The 20,026-nt window shown below is 50.4% G+C and overlaps 2 protein-coding genes across 4 annotated transcripts in view; both read right to left on the reverse strand.

Moving 5' to 3' along the window:
* Positions 1 to 7,415: 7,415 nt before the first annotated feature.
* RFWD3 (ring finger and WD repeat domain 3) lies at positions 7,416 to 15,146 on the reverse strand. Its single transcript, XM_044270133.1, has 13 exons — positions 15,022 to 15,146; positions 13,051 to 13,405; positions 12,749 to 12,978; positions 12,421 to 12,533; positions 12,022 to 12,216; positions 11,671 to 11,762; positions 11,142 to 11,256; positions 10,709 to 10,937; positions 10,170 to 10,320; positions 9,925 to 10,101; positions 9,635 to 9,846; positions 9,338 to 9,555; positions 7,416 to 7,757 (listed from the first exon to the last, which is right to left on the reverse strand). The coding sequence occupies exons 2-13, from the start codon at positions 13,395 to 13,397 to the stop codon at positions 7,614 to 7,616; spliced, it is 2,223 nt and encodes a 740-aa protein (XP_044126068.1). The 5' UTR covers positions 13,398 to 13,405; positions 15,022 to 15,146; the 3' UTR covers positions 7,416 to 7,613.
* A 4,059-nt stretch (positions 15,147 to 19,205) lies between these two features.
* Positions 19,206 to 20,026, reverse strand: part of MLKL (mixed lineage kinase domain like pseudokinase) — a 30,354-nt gene continuing 29,533 nt past the window's right edge. For 2 of the 3 annotated variants that reach the window (XM_044269952.1, XM_044269953.1), the window contains exon 11: positions 19,213 to 19,396. In XM_044269952.1, coding sequence (XP_044125887.1) covers positions 19,368 to 19,396 — 29 coding nt within the window. In that variant the 3' untranslated portion in view covers positions 19,213 to 19,367. Of the gene's footprint in view, positions 19,397 to 20,026 lie in introns of all 3 variants that reach the window. The other variant, XM_044269951.1, reaches the window with a different exon arrangement.

Consider the following 20,026-nt stretch of genomic DNA (forward strand, 5'->3'; position numbering starts at 1 on the left):
CTTACATTACAAAAAGTACAACAGTAAGCAATCAAAATGGCGTTTGCCTACCAAAATAGTACCAATCTAACCGTCACCCCATCCCGCAAAGAATGAGCCCCTACCTGGGACAATCGCCCAAAAAATAAAAAAAAATATGCCTCAGAATATGGAGACACTAAAACATAATTTTTTTTTGTTTTGAAAAAGCTGTTATTGTGTAAAACTTACATTAAAAAAAAAAGTATACATATTTGGTATCGCCGCGTTCGTATCGACCGGCTCTATAAAAATATCACATGACCTAACCCCTCAGATGAACACCGTAAAAAATAAAAACTGCTAAATAAACAATTTTTTGTCACCTTACATCACAAAAAGTGTAATAGCAAGCGATCAAAAAGTCACACGCACACCAAAATAGTGCCAATAAAACCGTCATCTCATCCCGCAAAAATCAGACTATGGAAACACTAAAACATTATTTATTTTTTGCTTCAAAAATGAAATCATTGTGTAAAACTTACATAAATAAAAAAAAAACTATACATATTAGGTATCGCCGCATCCGTGACAACCTGGTCTATAAAAATATCACATGATCTAACCTGTCAGAATGTTGTAAATAACAAAAAATAAAAACGGTGCCAAAACAGCTATTTCTTGTTATCTTGCCTCACAAAAAGTGTAATATAGAGCAACCAAAAATCATATGTACCCTAAACTAGTACCAACAATACTGCCACTCTATCCCGTAGTTTCTAAAATGGTGCCACTTTTTTGGAGTTTCTACTCTAGGGTTGCATCAGGGGGGCTTCAAATGGGACATGGGTTCAAAAAAAACTGTCCAGCAAAATCTGCCTTCCAAAAACCATGTGGCATTCCTTTCCTTCTGCGCCTTGCGGTGTGCCCGTACAGCTGTTTACGACCACATATGGGGTGTTTCTGTAAACTACAGAATCAGGGCCATAAATAATGAGTCTTGTTTGGCTGTTAACCCTTGCTTTGCAACTGGAACAAAAATATTAAAATGGAAAATCTGCCCAAAAAGTGAAATTTTTAAATTGTATCTCTATTTTCCATTAATTTTTGTGGAACACCTAAAGGGTTAACAAAGTTTGTAAAATCAGTTTTGAATACCTTGAGGGGTGTAGTTTATAGAATGGGGTAATTTTTAGGTGGTTTATATTATGTAAGCCTCGCAAAGTGACTTCAGACCTGAACTGGTCCCTAAAAATTGGGTTTTTGAAAACTTCTGAAAAATTTCAAGATTTGCTTCTAAACTTCTAAGCCTTGTAACATCCCCAAAAAATAAAATATCATTCCTAAAATGATCCAAACATGAAGTAGACATATGGGGAATGTAAAGTAATAACTATTTTTGGAGGTATTACTATGTATTATAGAAGTAGAGAAATTGAAACTTGGAAAATTGCTATTTTTTAAAATTTTTTGGTAAATTTGGTATTTTTTTTATAAATTAAAATACATTTTTCTGACTTCATTTTACCAGTGTCATGAAGTACAATATGTGACGAAAAAACTATCTCAGAATGGCCTGGATAAGTCAAAGCGTTTTAAAGTTATCAGCACTTAAAGTGACACTGGTCAGATTTGCAAAAAATGGCCAAGTCCTTAAGGTGAAATAGGGCTGAGTGCTTAAGGGGTTAAACCTGCTTGTGGCTCTATTAGCCCAAAAAACAGGTTATTATAACCGGTCAATCGCCTACCTAAGGCGCCCAAGTCTAATTACCAGAGAGCAGCGGATTGTCATGTACCCGGCCATTAGCAGTGAGGAGGGCGCTTGAGCATCGGCCCACAGGGGGGTTTACCTGCAGGGTCTATGCCTCGTACCTCATCTATACAGCGGTGTCCATCACCTCATCTATACAGCGGTGTCCATCACCTCATACCTCACCTATACAGCGGTGTCCATCACCTCATACCGCACCTATACTGTGGTGTCCATCACACGACCCAGGCCAGCGCCTCACTTCCCGTACGTCCTAACCAGCAGCACAAGTGGGGAGTTCTCCCCTGTGAAACTGGTAGGACAGGTGGAATTTTTGATGACAATAAATTCCCTACCAAGCACTAATTAAATAATTAGTAAAACCCACCCCTATAAAGGGCAGACTGCCCACATCACAGTGCTTTTTTTCTCTGTCCCTGTGGACAGTAGGACGGGTCAGGCTGCAGCCTGTTAACTTAAAGAAATTCTTTATTTTTATATGTTTTCCCTACCAGCTTAATCCCTGTTTTTCTTAGCTTAGTTTTCCTGTCGACTCTCTAATATCTCCAGCCTTTCTTCTAGCGTCCGCGGTCCTCCGCCTTTTCTTCGGTGGTCGGGCTGGAGGGGCGGAGCCTAACACGGCAGCAGGGTACCTTGCTTGGCTGTCCAGCATCGGGCTGCCTTGCGTCCCATCGCCGGCTCCACTTGCTCTGCGGTCGGTGCGCGGCCCGGCAGGAAATACGACAGATGACGACTTCCGGGTCTCGCGCCGGTCATTTCTTTTAGTTATAGAGATAACTATGTAACTTTGCCCTAGTAGGTGTATTGTATTAATATATCTTTATAATATATACATAAGGACCAAAAATTCCAAGGGATTAAGGGAAAAATTTTGGTATAGGGTCGGGACTATCGGCGGGGGGGAAGCGTTCATTTTTAATGTAAATTTGTTTTCCCTTAGTCCTAACAGCAGCACAAGTGGGGAGTTCTCCCCTGTGACACTGGTAGGACAGGTGGAATTTTTGATAATAAATTTCCTACCAAGCACGAATTAAATAATTAGTAAAAACCCACCCCTATATAGGGCAGACTGCCCATATTTCAGTGCTTTATATCAAGTAGAAACTAAAACAAGGGTGGGAAATTTGTGTGCTGCTGTTAGGACTAAGGGAAAACAAATTTACGTTAAAAATTAACGCTTCCCTTACGTCCTAACCAGCAGCACAAGTGGGGACCTAGCAAGTAACACAAACAAATTGGGAGGGTACCTAATAGGTACGCAATACCACTTTTTTAAAATTTATTTTTTCATGAGAGGGTGGCAGACAGAATGGTGCGTCCGAATGCCACCCCCTCAGAGCGCCTAGAGTCTAGGCGATAATGTTTAATGAAGCTGTGGGAGCTCCAAGAAGCCACAGCACAAATCTGTTCTAGCGGAACTAGACCTTTTTCCGCGAAGGAAGTCGATATTGCCCTCGTGGAGTGGGCGGTGACAAAGGATGGAGGAGCCAACCCCTGGGCTAGAAAGGCTTCCCGGATTGCCTCTTTTACCCATCTACTTAGAGAGGGTTTGGAGGCTTTTAGACCTTTGCTTTTAACGGAGGAGAGCAGTAGGTGCTCTGATTTTCTAAAGTCCGCAGTCCTGCTCAGGTAGATTTTGAGATTCCTGGAAATATCCAAGGATTGAAGGGCTTCCACTTCAGGAGATGATGGAGTGGGACATAGGACCGGCAAAGAGATGGTCTGATTTCAGTTACTGAAAGAAGGAACTTTGGGAGCAAAGGTCGGCAAAAATCTCAACAGGACACAGTCATGGAGAAAGAGAGTACAAGGCTCAGCAGCCGCTAAGGCCTGTAACTCTCCAATCCTTTTGGCCAGTTATGGCCAGTAGAAATGTGACCTTTAAAGATAGGAATCTAAGGTCTACATTCTCTAGGGGTTCAAAGGGGGGAGAGGATAGCCCATTTAGAACAATGGATAAATCCCATTCAGGGATAGGTCTCAGGATTCTAGGTTTTAATCTTTCGGCTCCCTTGAGGAACCTCCTGAGTTGGGGGTCTTGAGATAGTGGTCTACATAAAAAGGCAGAGAGAGCACTGGTATGGACTCCGAGAGTAGACAGGCTTAGACCCTTGTCCAGGCCGTCCTGCAGAAATTGTAAAATAGCTGAAAGAGAAGGATCTGAGGGTACTACCTCTTTTACAGCACACCACTGAAGAAAGATCTTGTGAATTCTTGAGTACGCCTTGTTTGTAGACTCCGCACGGGAGTGTGAAATAGTTCTCAAGACCTCCGCAGAAAGCCCTCTAGCTTCTAGTAGGGATCTGTCAATCTCCAGGCTGTCAGATTGAGTTTCCTCAGATCTAGGCAGGGGCCTGTGTCCTGATACACAAGGTCCTGTGTTAGGGGAAGTCTCCAATATGTGCCCTGACTCATCTTCATGAGCTGGGTGAACCAAGACCTCTTCAGCCAAAATGGTATTATTGCAATGACAGGGGTCTGGTCTTGTTTGATTTTCGTCAATACCCATGGTATCATGGAAAGTGGAGGGAATATGCATGCCAGCCTGAACCTCCATGGAATGGACAGGGCGTCTATCGCCAGAGGGTTGTCCTCCTTGTAGAGGGAGCGGAACTTGTCCACCTTCGCGTTCAACCGGGTCTCCATCAAGTCGATCTCTGGAGTGCCCCAATGTAGAGTGATCTGGGAGAAGATGTCTCTGTTCAGTCACCATTCGCCTGGAACTGGTAGACCCCGACTAAATCGATCCACAACTATGTTGAGATCTCCCCTGATGTGAACCGCGGAAAGGTGGGATAGACTGAGCTCTGCCCAAGAGAGGATTAGACCAACTTCCTGGAGAAGAGGTCGAGATGTCGTACCTCCCTGTCTGTTGATATAAGCAACCACAGTCGTGCTGTCCGAACGGACTCTCACCGCCTTCCTGCGGCTAAGAGGAGCAAAATAATAAAGAGCTAGACGTACGGCTCTTAGTTCTCTCATATTGGACGAGAGAAGCCTCTCCTGTGGAGTCCAGATACCCTGTACTGGACTGTTTTCCAGATGGGCTCCCCAACCTAGAAGGGAGGCGTCTGTGGTCAACGTGATCCAACGAGGTTGAATCAAGGACCTCCCATCTGATAGGTTCCTCCACCATTTGAGTGAGGACCGGACTTTGACAGAGAGGGAGTCTTGTCAAACCCCTTGGGGTTGTGGTTCCAGACTGCTAACACTTCTTGAAGTGGACGAAGGTGCCAAAGGGCCCAAGGAACTGCTTCCGCAGATGCTGACATGTGGCCCAACATCTTCATAAGTGTTCTGATGGACAGTCGACAAGGTGCCATGAGGAACTGAGCGGGGGGGGGGGGGGGATGAGAGAGAGCGTCATTCTTTCTTTGAGAATCCACTATGAATCCCAGGAATACCCTGGAAGTGGAAGGCAGGATCTGGGACTTTTCCCAATTTATCAACCAGCCTAACCGCTGGAGAGTGTGAAGAGCCATCTGAAGTTGGAGACGTGGCTTTTAAAAGCCAGTCGTCTAGATATGGCATGATTTCTAGTCCTTGAAGCCTGAGCTTGGCAACTGGAGCCACAACCTTGGTAAAGGTGTGGGGAGCGGAAGAGATGCCAAAGGGTAGAACAGCAAACTGGTAATGCTTTACCACACCCTTTATGGAGACCGCAACTTTTAGGAACTTTCGGTGAGTTGGATGAATAGGAACATGAAGATAAGCGTACTTTAGATCTATGGTGACCATAAGGTCTCCGGGATTTAGAATGTTGATTAAGGAGCGGATTATGAAGCGATTCAGGTAGCGCAGATCTATAATCATGCGCCAGTCTCCAGAAGGCTTTGGGACTAGAAAAATGGGGGAATACACCACCCGCCCTCGTTCGTGGGAGGGAACCTCCTCTAGGGCTCTTTTGTGAAGGTAAAGGAGGACCGCGTCCTCCAGGATCTTCTGTTTGGTTTGAGGTAGAGGCCGGGTTAACACAAACTTCTCCTGAGGAGGAGACACGAAATCTATCGTGTAGCCGGACAAAATTATAGTTAGGACCCACTGATCCGGAATTTCTTGCAGCCAGGCTTGCTGAAAAAAACCTAAAACGACCTCCGACCGGAGGAGAACTTCTAAGTTGTGCATCGCACGGAGGGCCTGGAGGGGAAGGTAAGCGGGAGAGTCATGGGTCCGCCTTGCGATCTCTGCCCCGACCACGACTGGAGGACCCCTGACGTCTCTGGGACCTAGAGACGCCCTGGAGTCTTGTGTTCCCGGACCTACTGCTGCCCGAAAGGACTGTTGAGGGAGATTTTTCCCTTTTTTGTCTGCCAGGCTCTCCATGAGCTTGTCCAGCTCAGAACCAAATAGCCTCCCTGGCTCATAGGGCAGGCCGCATAGATTAAAATTGGAGGCGTTATCAGCGACCCAAGGGCGCAGCCAGAGGGGTCTACGGCTGGCAGAAGAAAGCGCCATACTTTTCGCAGCCAGCTTTAAATGCTGCGCTAAAGCGTCGCATAAAAAGTCTGCTCCTAGCAGGAGGGTTTTAAATTGATCCAGAATGTCCGTTCTGGCCACTCCGGCCTCTAGGTCAGCCGGGATTCTTAAGATGCGGGAGCGTACAAAGTCTGCGGTCTCAGAAGAGGCAACAGCCACCGACACGGAGGCTGCCACAGCGGAGTAATTGCGCCTTAGGGTGCATTCAACCCTCCGATCTAACGGATCCTAGAGGTTACTACCGTCATCTGACAAAAATCGCCAAATCCGGACCCTTTTCCGGATGCTTCCACTCGGTTAGCATGAATCGCTAGGAAAAGAGAAAGAGAATTTTCTATAAGGTAACAGGCCGCAGCCTGACCAGTCCTACTGTCCACAGGGACAGAGAAAAAAAAAAAAGCACTGGCATATGGGCAGTCTGCCCTTTGGAGGGGTGGGTTTTTACTAATTAATTAGTGCTTGGTAGGGAATTTATTGTCATCAAAAATTCCACCTGTCCTACTAGTTTCACAGGGGAGAACTCCCCACTTGTGCTGCTGGTTAGGACGTAAGGGAAGGTGGAGTTTTCCACCTATATAAACCCACAAGCAAGTGGAGCTCTTCCTCTTTCCTTGCAGAGAGCTATTGCTGCGCTTCTGTGGCTACTTCTAAAACTTGCTAAAGTTTTTTTCTTCTAGATGGCGTCTCCTAATGACGATCAGCGCGGGAAGGCTTCCCACAAGCAGACACCTAACCAGGCCAGTCCTCTCTCCTCAGGAGGCTGGATTAGGATTGGCTGCAGTGTGCGCCCAGATCCAAGAAACCTCACAATTAGGGCTCATGCACACGGCCATCGAGTGCATTAGGGACTGCGATTTGCGGTCCCCAATGCACAGGCATCATTCCTGCGGTTTCCGCAGACCCATTCAACGTGAATGGGTCAGTGATCTGTCCGCACCGCCCCAAAAAAAAATATAGAACTTTTTTTTGCGGACCCATTACAAGTGAAAGGGTCCTCATCTGTGACACGGTGCACACTGGTTGCTGGCCGCAATACAGGCCCGGCCGGCACACGTTTGTGTGCATGAGCCCTTAGAAAGATGCAGAATGTCTCATGATGTCTACATCCGAGCCGAGGTGTTCATCCAGGACCCCAAAATTCTTCCCAGCTGATTGGGTCCTCCTGCTGACTACCCGCTGTCGGCCATGATGGAGACCGCTCACTGTGCCATAAAAAAAATAACCCTTTATTATAAGAGGAACAGAAACATTACAACAGAATCTGTACAGCAACAGAAAGTATATACAGGAAGCAATGTACACGGATCAGAACCGAGGGGTCCGGATCACAACACAGACATTAGGACACCGATCAACGGATCACAACACAGACATCAGGACGCGGCTCCTCCGACTCGTCCGCCGCTCACTCCCATTTGTAGATTTTCACCGTCTTCTCGGTCAGCGTGGCCAGCAGACTGCTCTGATTCACCCGCATGGGGCAGATGTCCAGCACGGGCTGGTCGGCCTGGAGCTTTTGGATGAGGGAGCCGCTTCCGGAGTGCCAGAGCTGTGACAGGAGGGAGGAAAGAGGAATCAGCAACAGCTCATCCACATCAGCCCCTGCTGCATGGGAGCCCGTCAGCTGCTTGCAGGCGCATGTATACTCCATGCTGATGGTTTGCCCGATTCCCAGCTCAGTGTACAATCCGACATCTTACTACATGTGTTATCTGGACGCGGAGTGATGGGCAGACTGCGCTGCTCTCATCCCCAAAAAGGAGCTGCACAGAGGTCTACCAGCCCCGACCCTTTAGCAATTAACCCATTTAATCACTACTTTCTTTTTAGCGATTTTGCGAATGTTGTTTAACCAGTTTTTTTTACCCTTGAGCTACTAGAAATTTTTCCACGTTTCTTCATGACACGTTGGGTGGGTCTATAAGAGGTTTTTTACTTTTATTAGGGGCAGGATGTACAGGAACTAAATTTGTAATCTGGCCCTGACGTCCAGTCTTGGGATGGCTTCCCTCCTGTTTGGGAAGGTTTCATACTTAAACGGGTTGTCTGGGCTTTTACTATTGATGACCTATCTTCAGGATAAGTCATCAATATCAGATTGGCAGGGATGGGGGGGGGGGGTTAGGTGTCAGAGCCCCCGCCAATCAGCTGTATGAGGAGACGGGGCGCGCAGTGTGCATGTGCCATCTCTCTTCCTGTTCACCACTGTTGTCCATAGACTGCAGCAGAAGACAGAAGGGAAACGGCACGTGCAGTCTCCTCATACAGCTGACCGGCGGGGGGTTCCGGATGTAGGATCCCCACAGATCTGATATTGATGACCTAACCTGAGGATAGGTTATCAATAGTAAAAGCCTCGACAACCCTTTTAATTGTGGGGGGGGGGGGGGGAATTTATGACGTGTATGTGTGTAAAAATTGTGCGCCTTTATGCGGACAGCCTGAGGATGTATAAAGCTGTGCAGCTGCTAAACCTTCAGGCTATCACCAAGATGCCATATGCACAGCTGTAGGTGATGGTTAGGGCTGGCGTGGGCAGTGTGGGGCTATTCCTCCCTTTAAGAGGCTCGTTCTGCAAAGCATGCACATGAATAAGAGGATCGGTGCAGCAGAAGGCTCTGTCAGCCAAGTGTGCATGTTAGGGCTCATGACCATGCTGGCTCAGTGTGGACCGTAAATGGCCGGTCCACAATATACAGGCACCGGCCATGTGAAATCCGTGATGCAGATGCGGAACCATTGACTTGAATAGGTCCACAATCCGCAAGATACGACCGAAGATAGAACTTCACCTATCTTTTGCGGAGCAGAGAAGTGGATCGGAAGCCCATAAAAGCACTGTGAAGCGAGGCTTCCGTGTCAGTGCCTCCGCACCTCTCCGAATCAATGGGTCCACATCTGCAACTGGAGTGCACATGGCAAATAGTGGTCCGCACTGCGCCATTACGCTTGTGTACCCTTAATGAGAGAATCGGCGCGGTAGGCCTGCTCAGTCAGCCAAGTGTGCATGTTAGTTAATGACGGCATCTGCAGCGAGTGTGTGTGTGGGGCCTTATGCAGGGCATTAACCCCTTAATGACCTTTTCAGAAGTGTCTGCAGTACTGATGTATAGCAGTGCCAGTCCTCACCATAGCAGAGTTGGTCGACTCGTCTCCAGCGCACACAAGGATGCTGCCATCACAGTCAGGACTCTTGAAGATGGCGTTCTTGGTCAGCAGCTTACAGGTGGAGCCGGCGTTGAAGGTCTGGACGGGATAGCAGGAGCAGGAATAATGATTCTCAATGTCAGTCAGCCGGGAGCTGGTCAGCTCCATCATCACACAGCGCCGGTAGTCGTAGGTTTTACCTGTGAACACAAGGGCTCCCTCTAGTGACCGGGCACAACTTCACAGCCTGAGAAGCTTATTACGTCTCTCCATACTTACCTGGGCGGTATGTCACCAGGCAGTGGCGCGTGCTGCTCTCCGTCTGGATGTCTGTGCATCCTGCAGGCTCCAAGGGTAGAACATGAGGCCTGTACTGTGCATCAGTCATCTCCCAGAAGTACGCTCCCTCCAGGGTGCCAGCCACCACCCCGCCACAAGGGAAGACCTCGGATGCAGCACGGGGTATGGAAGAGAGGGACACCACTGGACAACTGCAAGACAGTCAGCAGGCTGAGCCCCTCACTGCCACACTCCCACCAGAGATAGACATGTCACAGGCATGCACCTACCGTGAGCCCAGCGGCACCAGCTCCTTCACAAACTGGCTGGTGTCTCTCAGGTCATAGACGAGCACGGAACCATTGATCAGACCGGCATACACGTAGTTGGCGTCGTCAGCGCACCAGCTGCAGCTCCACACCGGCCGCCCAGTGTTGTAGGTCTGCACCACGGTGTTGGTCAGCAGGCTGGAGAGAAAAGAGTCACTTAGATCGGAGCAACATCCCACGAGCCAATGAGCAGGTAGAAGCCCCACCTGGTCAGCTTCAGCGTGTTATCCAGGGAGGCAGAGAGCAGCAGTCTGTCCGGCCGGTCGCTGAAGGCCAGGTCACGGATTTGCCTGGCATGGATGGGTACGAACTGGGTGCTCTTCAAGTCGGCCATGTTTAGCTTCTTGATCCCACATCCTACAAAGAGTAATCAGTGAGGTGACGATCCCTACTCCAACCTACAGCCAGATAATCCATGCACCACCACCACCGGCCGATTACGCATGGTAAATGGTTCCATCCAAACTGTGGGTAAAGACTGAAAGGCATTTGCTCGACTACTTGGAAGCTCAATAGCAGTGAATGGAGAGGATGTTGCGCCTGCCCGACCTGCTTTACATTCATGGCAGAGCCCCGTTCTTCAGATAGGAGCACATACCCAAGTTGGGACACACACCTATAGCATGCCCTTTTAATGAAGCCCTTGGAGGTCTGACATGCTGCCCTCTTACCAGTGTGACCAGATGGCATACAGTGGGGGGGAAATCAGATGCCCCCATGATGATCCGGATACACAGCGTCTTACCTGGGATAAGCGTAGTGTGGCTGGACGGCTGGGACACGGCCAGGCAGGTGAGATATTCGCAGTACGCCATCACACGGCAGTTTCCACCTTGGTGGATCAGGATGGCCTTTTCAAAGCTGTATTTGTGCTGCCCCTGACTGGAGGACAGAGAGCTGGAAGTCCGGGCCACGGAACTGCACGACGGCTGAGAAGAGCTGGTTCCATAACAGGAAGCAAGAGCCTTCAACTCCTGTCAAAGACAAGGAAGATCAGGGTCAGCTACAGACGCCATGATCACCGGGTCTCAGTGGTCGTGCTTCAGAGGCAACGAGTCAGGAGACCCAGCAACAGCGGGACCAAAACCGGACAACGCGCTGAAACCCTCACAGTTAATCAACCGTTCACTAGCATGGGGCGAGCCCTGCTGGGCAGCACAGGACACTCTCCCCCTCACCTGAACTTGTTTGCGTAGCTTCCCACACTCATCTGTCAGGAACTGGACCTGTAGCCGACACTGTGCAGCCTCCAGCTCTGCTTTCCTGCGCAGCGACTGCTCCTTCTCTAGAGAACTGCAAGGAAAATCCAAAACCAGTCAAGAGTGCCGGCAGCGATTCCGAATACTGCACATTTCTTCCCCTCACGACCGACAGACCAACAACACAAGTGCGCCCCCGCTCATCACACCGCTGGAGATGCACCCACTGCTCTGCGGCACAGCATGGCGGGTAGAGACCACACCAGCAATGACATGTGACCTCACAGAACTTTAGTCAAAGGGACAACTATAGAATTGCGAGTGCAGCTCTGGATGATTCTGCAGTACATAAGACATGAGGGATCTAAGAGCACAGCTCTGGATGTGACTGGAGTATAAGATATGGTGTAACTGTGATGTGCAAGAGGTGGAGTAACTGCAGAACTGCGAGTGCAGCTCTGGATGTGACTGGGGTCTGACATGTAGTGGAGGGGACTGTGGCTCTCACCTCTTCATACGCTCTTGCTCACTGGTGTCCAGAGCCCTCAGCGACCGGGTATAGAGCACCACAATATCTGAACGTTTCGCGTTCTTGTTGCACTGATGGTCAGAAAGCACAATAAATCCATAACCCAAATGCACTTAATATCTGTGCCCCCGCCCCCCAGTCAGGGCAGAGTGCCCCGCGCAGAGGACTCAGCATCACATTGATCGCCCCCTGATCAAGCAAGGTCACGCAATGCCAGCATCAGTGTTTACGTGCCCAGGTGACATCAGTGATGTTCAGAACAGGACCGCCGAGAGCAGCCCATTGGCAGGGGCGCAGCGGGTGATCGGATGACACATTACAAGCACCTACCTGCGGACACTTTAATGCCCCTCCCTTCAGCCAACGACTGATGCAGGTATAACCAAACAAATGGCCGCAGCGCAAGGCGGAGAGGCGGTGCTGACCCGCATTGGTCCAGGACTCCAGGCAGATGGTGCAGGTGTCGCCTTCATCCTCCTCTTCTGGAGGAGGGGGCACTGATGTCACCGGCTTCACTGGAGACTGCTGGAAAAGCGGACATGGCAGGCACACGGTTAACCTGTAATAACTACTGTCCTGTTCTGCAGGATCAAATAAAACCTTCATGTCCCAGAGACACAGGTGCGTGACAAGAGGGCAGAATGTGAACTGCAGCTCTGGATGTGACTAGAGGATACGACGTAACCTGCATGATGACATTCTCCACTAAACATCCATTCGTGTGACTACCTGTTTGATTGGCTGTGCAGCCTCAGATGGTGGTCTCTCATTTCCAGGTTCCTCAGGTCTTTCCGGAACGTCAGATGTGGAGGCAACGAGGTTTATATCAAGTTCTTCAGGAGCTGAAAAAATAAATAAATAAATAAATAAGATCCAAGCCGCGGACCCATGTCCAGCCTCGGCACAGGCGGCACCAAGCCGCGGGCCCATTTCCAGCCTCGGCACAGGCGGCACCAAGCCGCGGGCCCATGTCCAGCCTCGGCACAGGCGGCACCAAGCCGCGGGCCCATGTCCAGCCTCGGCACAGGCGGCACCAAGCCGCGGGCCCATGTCGTACCTGGCTCGGCCGGCTCCGCTGCTCCGGTGTCATTCCCTTCTTCTTCCTCCTCTGTGGAGCTGCCGCCTTCATTGTCGCTTAACGCCACAGTGTCGTCAGAGCTTTCGGCCTCATCTGGTGGTGGGGGCCTCGTCGGCCTCCTCGGCACGGCTCTACGTGCTTCATGTAAGCGCATGGCCGTCCTCAGGTTTCCAGATAATTGGAAAAGGTTTTCGAACGCTTGGTTACGGCTGAGGACAGAAAACAGAAGTTAGAAACGTACAGCTGGAAACAGGGGCGGGCAGCAGCTCACCGGTACTTACCGCATACCGGCCAACTGCTGCGATGAGCCTCGATGACGGCCCCTGGTGCTCATCCTGAGGCTGCGGACCGGCTGGGAGGGGAATCGCTGCTCTGCTGCCTGGCGAAGCTGGTCTAGCGCCCCGTGGAGCGCTTGCAGAGTATCGGCAGCTTGGGAGTGAGGCGGTGAGTAGATGGGGATGAAGCGGTTATCCCCGGGGTTCGCAGTTCTCACCTCGCCCGTCCTCTCACCTCCACTTTCTATATTGCTGAAAACTAGTCTAGGACTGAGAGCGGTAAGAGATAACATGGGGAGCTCGGGAAGGAGGCCAGCACCGCCAAGGTCCACATCCATCTCCTCCTGAGCCATGTTCAGACCTACAACAGAAAACGGCGTTACCAGGGAGCGACACAGGCGGGGGAAACATTAACATGTGGAGGAAGAGCTCAGGACAGCGACACCGCACAGAGGTGGAGCTCAGGACAGCGACACCGCACAGAGGTGCCCCGCAGGACAGCGACACCGCACAGAGGTGCCCCGCAGGACATGACTAGGCGTGCAGGTAATATGCGGGAGGCGATGACATGAGGGTTGGCGCTATGCGGGAGGCGATGACATGAGGGTTGGCGCTATACGGGAGGCGATGACATGAGGGTTGGCGGTATACGGGAGGAGAGGACATGAGGGTTGGCGGTATACGGGAGGAGATGACATGAGGGTTGGCGCTATACGGGAGGAGATGACATGAGGGTTGGCGCTATACGGGAGGAGATGACATGAGGGTTGGCGCTATACGGGAGGAGATGACATGAGGGTTGGCGGTATACGGGAGGAGATGACATGAGGGTTGGCGGTATACGGGAGGAGATGACATGAGGGTTGGCGGTATACGGGAGGAGATGACATGAGGGTTGGCGGTATACGGGAGGAGATGACATGAGGGTTGGCGGTATACGGGAGGAGATGACATGAGGGTTGGCGGTATACGGGAGGAGATGACATGAGGGTTGGCGGTATACGGGAGGAGATGACATGAGGGTTGGCGGTATACGGGAGGAGATGACATGAGGGTTGGCGGTATACGGGAGGAGATGACATGAGGGTTGGCGGTATACGGGAGGAGATGACATGAGGGTTGGCGGTATACGGGAGGAGATGACATGAGGGTTGGCGGTATACGGGAGGAGATGACATGAGGGTTGGCGGTATACGGGAGGAGATGACATGAGGGTTGGCGGTATACGGGAGGAGATGACATGAGGGTTGGCGGTATACGGGAGGAGATGACATGAGGGTTGGCGGTATACGGGAGGAGATGACATGAGGGTTGGCGGTATACGGGAGGAGATGACATGAGGGTTGGCGGTATACGGGAGGAGATGACATGAGGGTTGGCGGTATACGGGAGGAGATGGTTGGCGGTATACGGGAGGAGATGACATGAGGGTTGGCGGTATACGGGAGGAGATGACGCGGGTTGGCGGTATACGGGAGGAGATGACGCGGGTTGGCGGTATACGGGAGGAGATGACTAGGGTTGGCGGTATACGGGAGGAGATGACGCGGGTTGGCGGTATACGGGAGGAGATGACGCGGGTTGGCGGTATACGGGAGGAGATGACGCGGGTTGGCGGTATACGGGAGGAGATGACGCGGGTTGGCGGTATACGGGAGGAGATGACTAGGGTTGGCGGTATACGGGAGGGGGTGTCATGCTGGGGGTACACATTTCGGCAGTGCTCAGGGCACTCTCTATGTTAACATGACTTCCTTTCATGTCCTAAGCCCCACACGCGGTTTATGTATTATACAACACAAATGGTGCCTCCCTCCCCAGACCTTTTGTGAAAATGGTACATCCCAGATCCATGCCAATAGACAAAACAGACGAACCACTGTGGCAATGGGGGAGACTTGGAGATGTTATCATTACAAACAACTCGCTGCAGCCGCTTTCAGTCTGAAAGGTGACCTACAGGAGGCCGGAACTCACCGCAAGCTCGGCCCGAGAAGCGCACACTGACGCTCGGTCTTCAGATCATTCTCCCCGCCAACCGCCAGCGCCCCGCCCGCTCTGCCCGATCCGACTCTATTGGAGAATCCTCCCAGAGTCCCACCACGCCTCACTAGGCGGACCAGTTACCATGGCAACTGCCGGAAGTGAGCGTTCATCTTAGTAATTGGCTGGAAGAGGCAGCAAATCACCAGCGGAGGCAGGCGCCTGTCACGTGACTGCGGCACTTCCGGTCTGGCTGGCGGGTTTTTCAGTCGGAGCTGTGTGTGGGAGACTGACAGACTGACGGGACCGTGTGAGGGGCCAAAGCTGACTGGAAAAACGCCGCAGAAGCCGCTGGTGTTTTCGCCGTGTGGCATTTTTTTGACAATGTGAGGCGTTAATGTTTAGATTCTAAAAAAAAATTAAAAATAGTCAAAAAAAGAGCCCCACAATTTGAAAACAAATCCTAGCAGTTAAAGTGGTTTTCGGGCTCCTGATGCTTTATCCCCAGGAAAGGTTGCAGGGTGGTCTGCTTATAGAAAGTCATTGTCAGTGGGGCCCCTACGAACATCAGAACGGGGCCCTGTACCCTGTGGACCCCCACATTCATTTATATGGGGGCCCCGGAGATGGCTACGAGCAGCCGTTGCGTCCATTATCAGGGGGCTCCGCTGATCTGGTCATTATAACTTTCTGGAATTGGAATACCCCTTAAAGGGATTGTCTACTGTCCTCCCCATAGATAATCCCACTGAACTTGGAGAGTCGCTAAATAATTATTAGAGATGTCAAATGGTTTTGTCTCTAATTCAAATACTACATTTCCATTATTCTCTATGGGCATCCTCTCCGTCATGCCTTTTAGTAGGTCCCCGCAGCGCTCGTATGATCTGATGAACTAGCCCGAGGACCGGTCGTCAGTATGAAAAAGCGGAGACCCCTGGAGCAGGACGCACAGCGCTGTTCTCAGTGTAGTGGTCGTGCTGGGTACTGCAGCTTCCAGGCTCCGTACGGAACGGCGAGTTCAGTGTTCCGACCTCTGACAGGATAACGATCTATAAAGATGTGCGATCCTTCTTCATCCGAATCCACAGAATAAGGGCTCATTCAGGCCGTATGAATGAGTCTGCATCCGTTACGCAATTTTCTGGAACAGCTGCAGACCCATTCATTTCAACAGGGCCACAAAAGATGCGGACGGCACACAGTCCGTGGTACCGTTCCGCGTAAAAAAATAGAGCTTGTCCAAGAATAGGCATTTTCTATTATGGTTGCGGCCATGTGTGTAACGCACGCGGCCGGTATCCGTGTTTTGTGGATCTGCAAAGCACTACAGCCATCTGAATAGGCCCTTAGGCTATGTCTACACAATGACATTTGTCGCAGGACAATTTTTATAATAGTCTATGGTGTTGCAATGCGACATGCTGCGACGTGACAGTCGCAACAAATCCATTAGAGATAGAAAAATTGTTGTGCGACAAAAGTTGCAGTGTAGTTATGTCCTATCTGTCTCGCGACTTAAAGGGGTTGTCCGGGTTCAGAGCTGAACCCGAACATACCCTTATTTTCACCCCGGCAGCCCCCCTGAGCCTAGCATCGGAGCATCTCATGCTCCGATGCGGTCCCGTGCCCTGCGCTAAACCGCGCAGGGCACGTGCTCTTTTGTTTTCAATAACACTGCCGGGCGGTAACTTCCGCCCGGCAGTGTGTTCGGTGACGTCACCGGCTCTGAGGGGCGGGCTTTAGCTCTGCCCTAGCCGTTTTACTGGCTAGGGCAGAGCTAAATCCCGCCCATCAGTGCCGGTGACGTCACCGGGGTTCCTGTCAGCCCCATAGAGAGCCCGGTACGTCACCGGAACTCCTAAAAATGCCTTTGCCCTGCGCGATTTAGCGCAGGGCAAAGGAGAGCATCGGAGCATGAACTGCTCCGATGCTCATGTCAGGGGGGCTGCTGGGGTGAAAATGGAGGGATGTCCGGGTTCAGCTCTGAACCCGGACAACCCCTTTATTGTCGCTCGACACATGTCCTTGTGTAGACCTAGCCTTACACTGACGGCATTATGTCAGAACAATTCAGTAGATTCCCGATCTAGCGGAGACTCACAGCTTAATCGTTATCCTGTCAGAGTGGTAAGTCACACGCAGCGCGGTTCTGGCACTGAACTCACTGCTCTGTACTGATCCAGGGAGCTGCAGTACCCAGCGCCACCACTACACTGAGAACGGCGCTATGCTTCCTGCTCTGTTCAGTGTCAGCTCATTGGTGGGGGCCGGGTGTCAGACCCATCTTTCCTGAGTACCGCTTGTCTGCTGGGCTTTCAACCTTCCCATCTACACAGGACCTCTGACCACGGTGCAAAACGTGCAAAGCTCATGAGTTCAGTGTGCTTCACCTTCACAAGCCACGCGCAGGAAAATCACGTGACTTGTACAGGAGAAAGCCGTGTGTGCAAAACCCCAGGCTGCGGAGGGCAAACCCTAACCTAGTGCAATGGCTCAAACCAGTGAGTCCCGCCGGGGCCCAGGCAGTGGTGCCTTGAAAAATAACAGTCCAATTTGGGAATTTCATTATAGCTGTGGTTTTCATCTAGATGGGCAGCCGAATCCTCTCCGGGCCTGCAATGTGTGGCTGTATCCTTAGGCCATGTGCACGTTAAAAAAAACTACCTATGAAAAAGTAGACCTTTAAAACAAAATTGTATTTATATCATTAAAATAAGGGAAGGCTGATTAGGCCTAAGGATATATAACAAGGAAAGTGTAATCCTAATAAACCTAAAGGAATTTCGATAACAAACGAGTTGCTAAATGATCAATATGAAAGGAACACTGGGGATCTTCAGAAACTGTGGAGGGAGGATGAACGGAGGTGGAGGTGAAGGGAGGGACTAGTATCCCTAACTGTTTCCTAACTAACCTAATGCCTCTGTCCGTGGACGACTTCTGAGAGATTTTATTTCTCTACATTCTGTAGTACACATTTATGTCCACTGGATGGCAGCAAACTAGGTGTATGAGCCACGTGTGCATAGAGGACCTTTCATTACGATAAAAAAATCTAAGCTAAGCATACAGACATGGAGAGCGGCGCCCAGGGATCTCCCTGCACTTACTATTATCCCTGGGTGCCGCTCTGTTCTCCCGCTATAGGCTCTGGTAGCTTCAGATTTTCGGCTCAACTGGGAGGAGCCTGCTCTTGTTCTCCTGGGCGTCGACTTCTCCCAGGCTGCAGCGCTGGCAAATCGCAGCGCTCCGCTCATAGCCTCAGAGTTTTTTTTCTCCCAGGAGAAGGAGACGCCCAGGAGAACAAAAGCAGGCTCCTCCCAGTTGAGCCGAAAATCTGAAGATACCGGAGCCTATACCGGGAGAACGGAGCGGCGCCCAGGGATAATAGTAAGTGCAGGGAGATCCCTGGGCGCCGCTCTCCATGTCAGCATACTTAGGCCGAATGCACACGGCCGAGAGCGGTCTGTGGTATGCCGGGCTGGATTCCTGTTCAGAGCAGGACCGCACAGCGTCATTGGTTGCTATGACGCCGTGCGCTTCATGCCGCCGCTGCACTACAGTGATGCACTCGTATAGTGTATTACTGTAGTGCAGCGGCGGCATAGCAACCAATGTATTAAAAAACCGGAAATTTTTCACAGACGGTTTTTTCACTGATGCCTTTTTAAGAAATGGACGTTAAAAATGGACCCTACGTTTTGGTCCATGGTCTGAACTGTGATCTTTACCCACTTCACAATTGGGAATTGCTGCGGCAATTTTTGTCATACGGACTGGGACTTTTTTTCTATAATTTTCATAGTTAAAAATTGACCCATTCAATTGTATGGGGGGCAGTCTGTCAGTGAAAAACGGACAAGATAGAGCATGTTCTATTTTTAAACGTCCGTTTTTCACTGCCATGTGATACAAACTATCATTGGTCTTAAAACGGACGTGTGATGGGCGTTAAAAAAATGTACATCACATGTCCGTTTTTCAATTTCGTGTGCATGTAGCCTTAGACGAGGCAGCGTCTTTTTCCTACTGTGCACACGTCACATGCCAGTGAGAGATCCGCCACTGACCCACAACGCGCTGCAGAATGGAAGCATCTCAACCAGCGTAATCTGAGCGTAGGCCGTGTACCCCCCAGCTGTGCGCCCCCATTAATATACAGCTCACGTTATAATGAATATATTTAATAGCGGTATGAGTGTCTTTGGGGCGGTCGACATGACTGCCGCAGGCTCCTCCGCCCTGGTAATGCGTGGGATCTGTAGTATTTACGTCTGTCTTTTCCGAGGGGTGTGAATACATAGGCAGCACCAGGTGGCCCAGGCACAGGTCTCCGTCTAGTAGGCGAGCAAGAGATCTGCAATCGCTGCAAAGAATAAGAGTGTGTGGTCAGGACGATGTATCCAGAGAGAAGACATCTGCTCCTGGGCATGACTTCTGCAGTGTGCCCCGACAGCGCAGGCTCCGCCTGTTACACGCGGAGTGCATCCTCTGCATTGCAAAGGAAGAAATCCGCAAATTCACTCAACACGGGAATATACAGCTTGGGTTATACAGGTGGAATCACATAGTCTCTAGTTGCTTCTGGAGCTGTGCACAAATTCCTGCTGTTGTGCAGTGCATTGTGGGAGTTCAGGCCTGGATGTCACCTGTCAGCCATGATGGGACAGTGACTGCAGCTCTTGCTGTTTATGCAGTATAAGGTGCACCAGCAGAATAGTGACTACTGCTCTGCATGTGACTGGAGTATAAGACATCATGTATCTGCAGATGTGGTTGTGACTGGAGTGTAAGATGTCATGTAACTGCAGATCTTCTTGTGACTGGAGTATAAGCCATGTAACTGCAGCTGTGGTTGTGGCTGGAGTATAAGCTGTTATGTAACTGCAGATCTTTGTGACTGGAGTATAAGACATCATGTAACTGCAGATGTGGTTATGACTGGAGTATAAGACATCATGTAACTGCAGATGTGATTGTGACTGGAGTATAATAT

Source organism: Bufo gargarizans, chromosome 10, assembly GCF_014858855.1.
Source record: "Bufo gargarizans isolate SCDJY-AF-19 chromosome 10, ASM1485885v1, whole genome shotgun sequence".
NCBI classification, from domain to species: domain Eukaryota; kingdom Metazoa; phylum Chordata; class Amphibia; order Anura; family Bufonidae; genus Bufo; species Bufo gargarizans.

Bases quoted from the DNA above. Each gene is read 5' to 3' on its own strand.
- RFWD3 (XM_044270133.1), bottom strand. From the start codon at position 13,397: ATGGCTCAGGAGGAGATGGATGTGGACCTTGGCGGTGCTGGCCTCCTT. The intron at 10,938-11,141 runs GTGAGGGGGAGA...TGTCTTTGACAG, and splicing joins AGCTACGCAAACAAGTTCAG to GAGTTGAAGGCTCTTGCTTC. The intron at 9,847-9,924 runs GTAGGTGCATGC...ACTGTCTTGCAG, and splicing joins CTGGTGCCGCTGGGCTCACG to TTGTCCAGTGGTGTCCCTCT.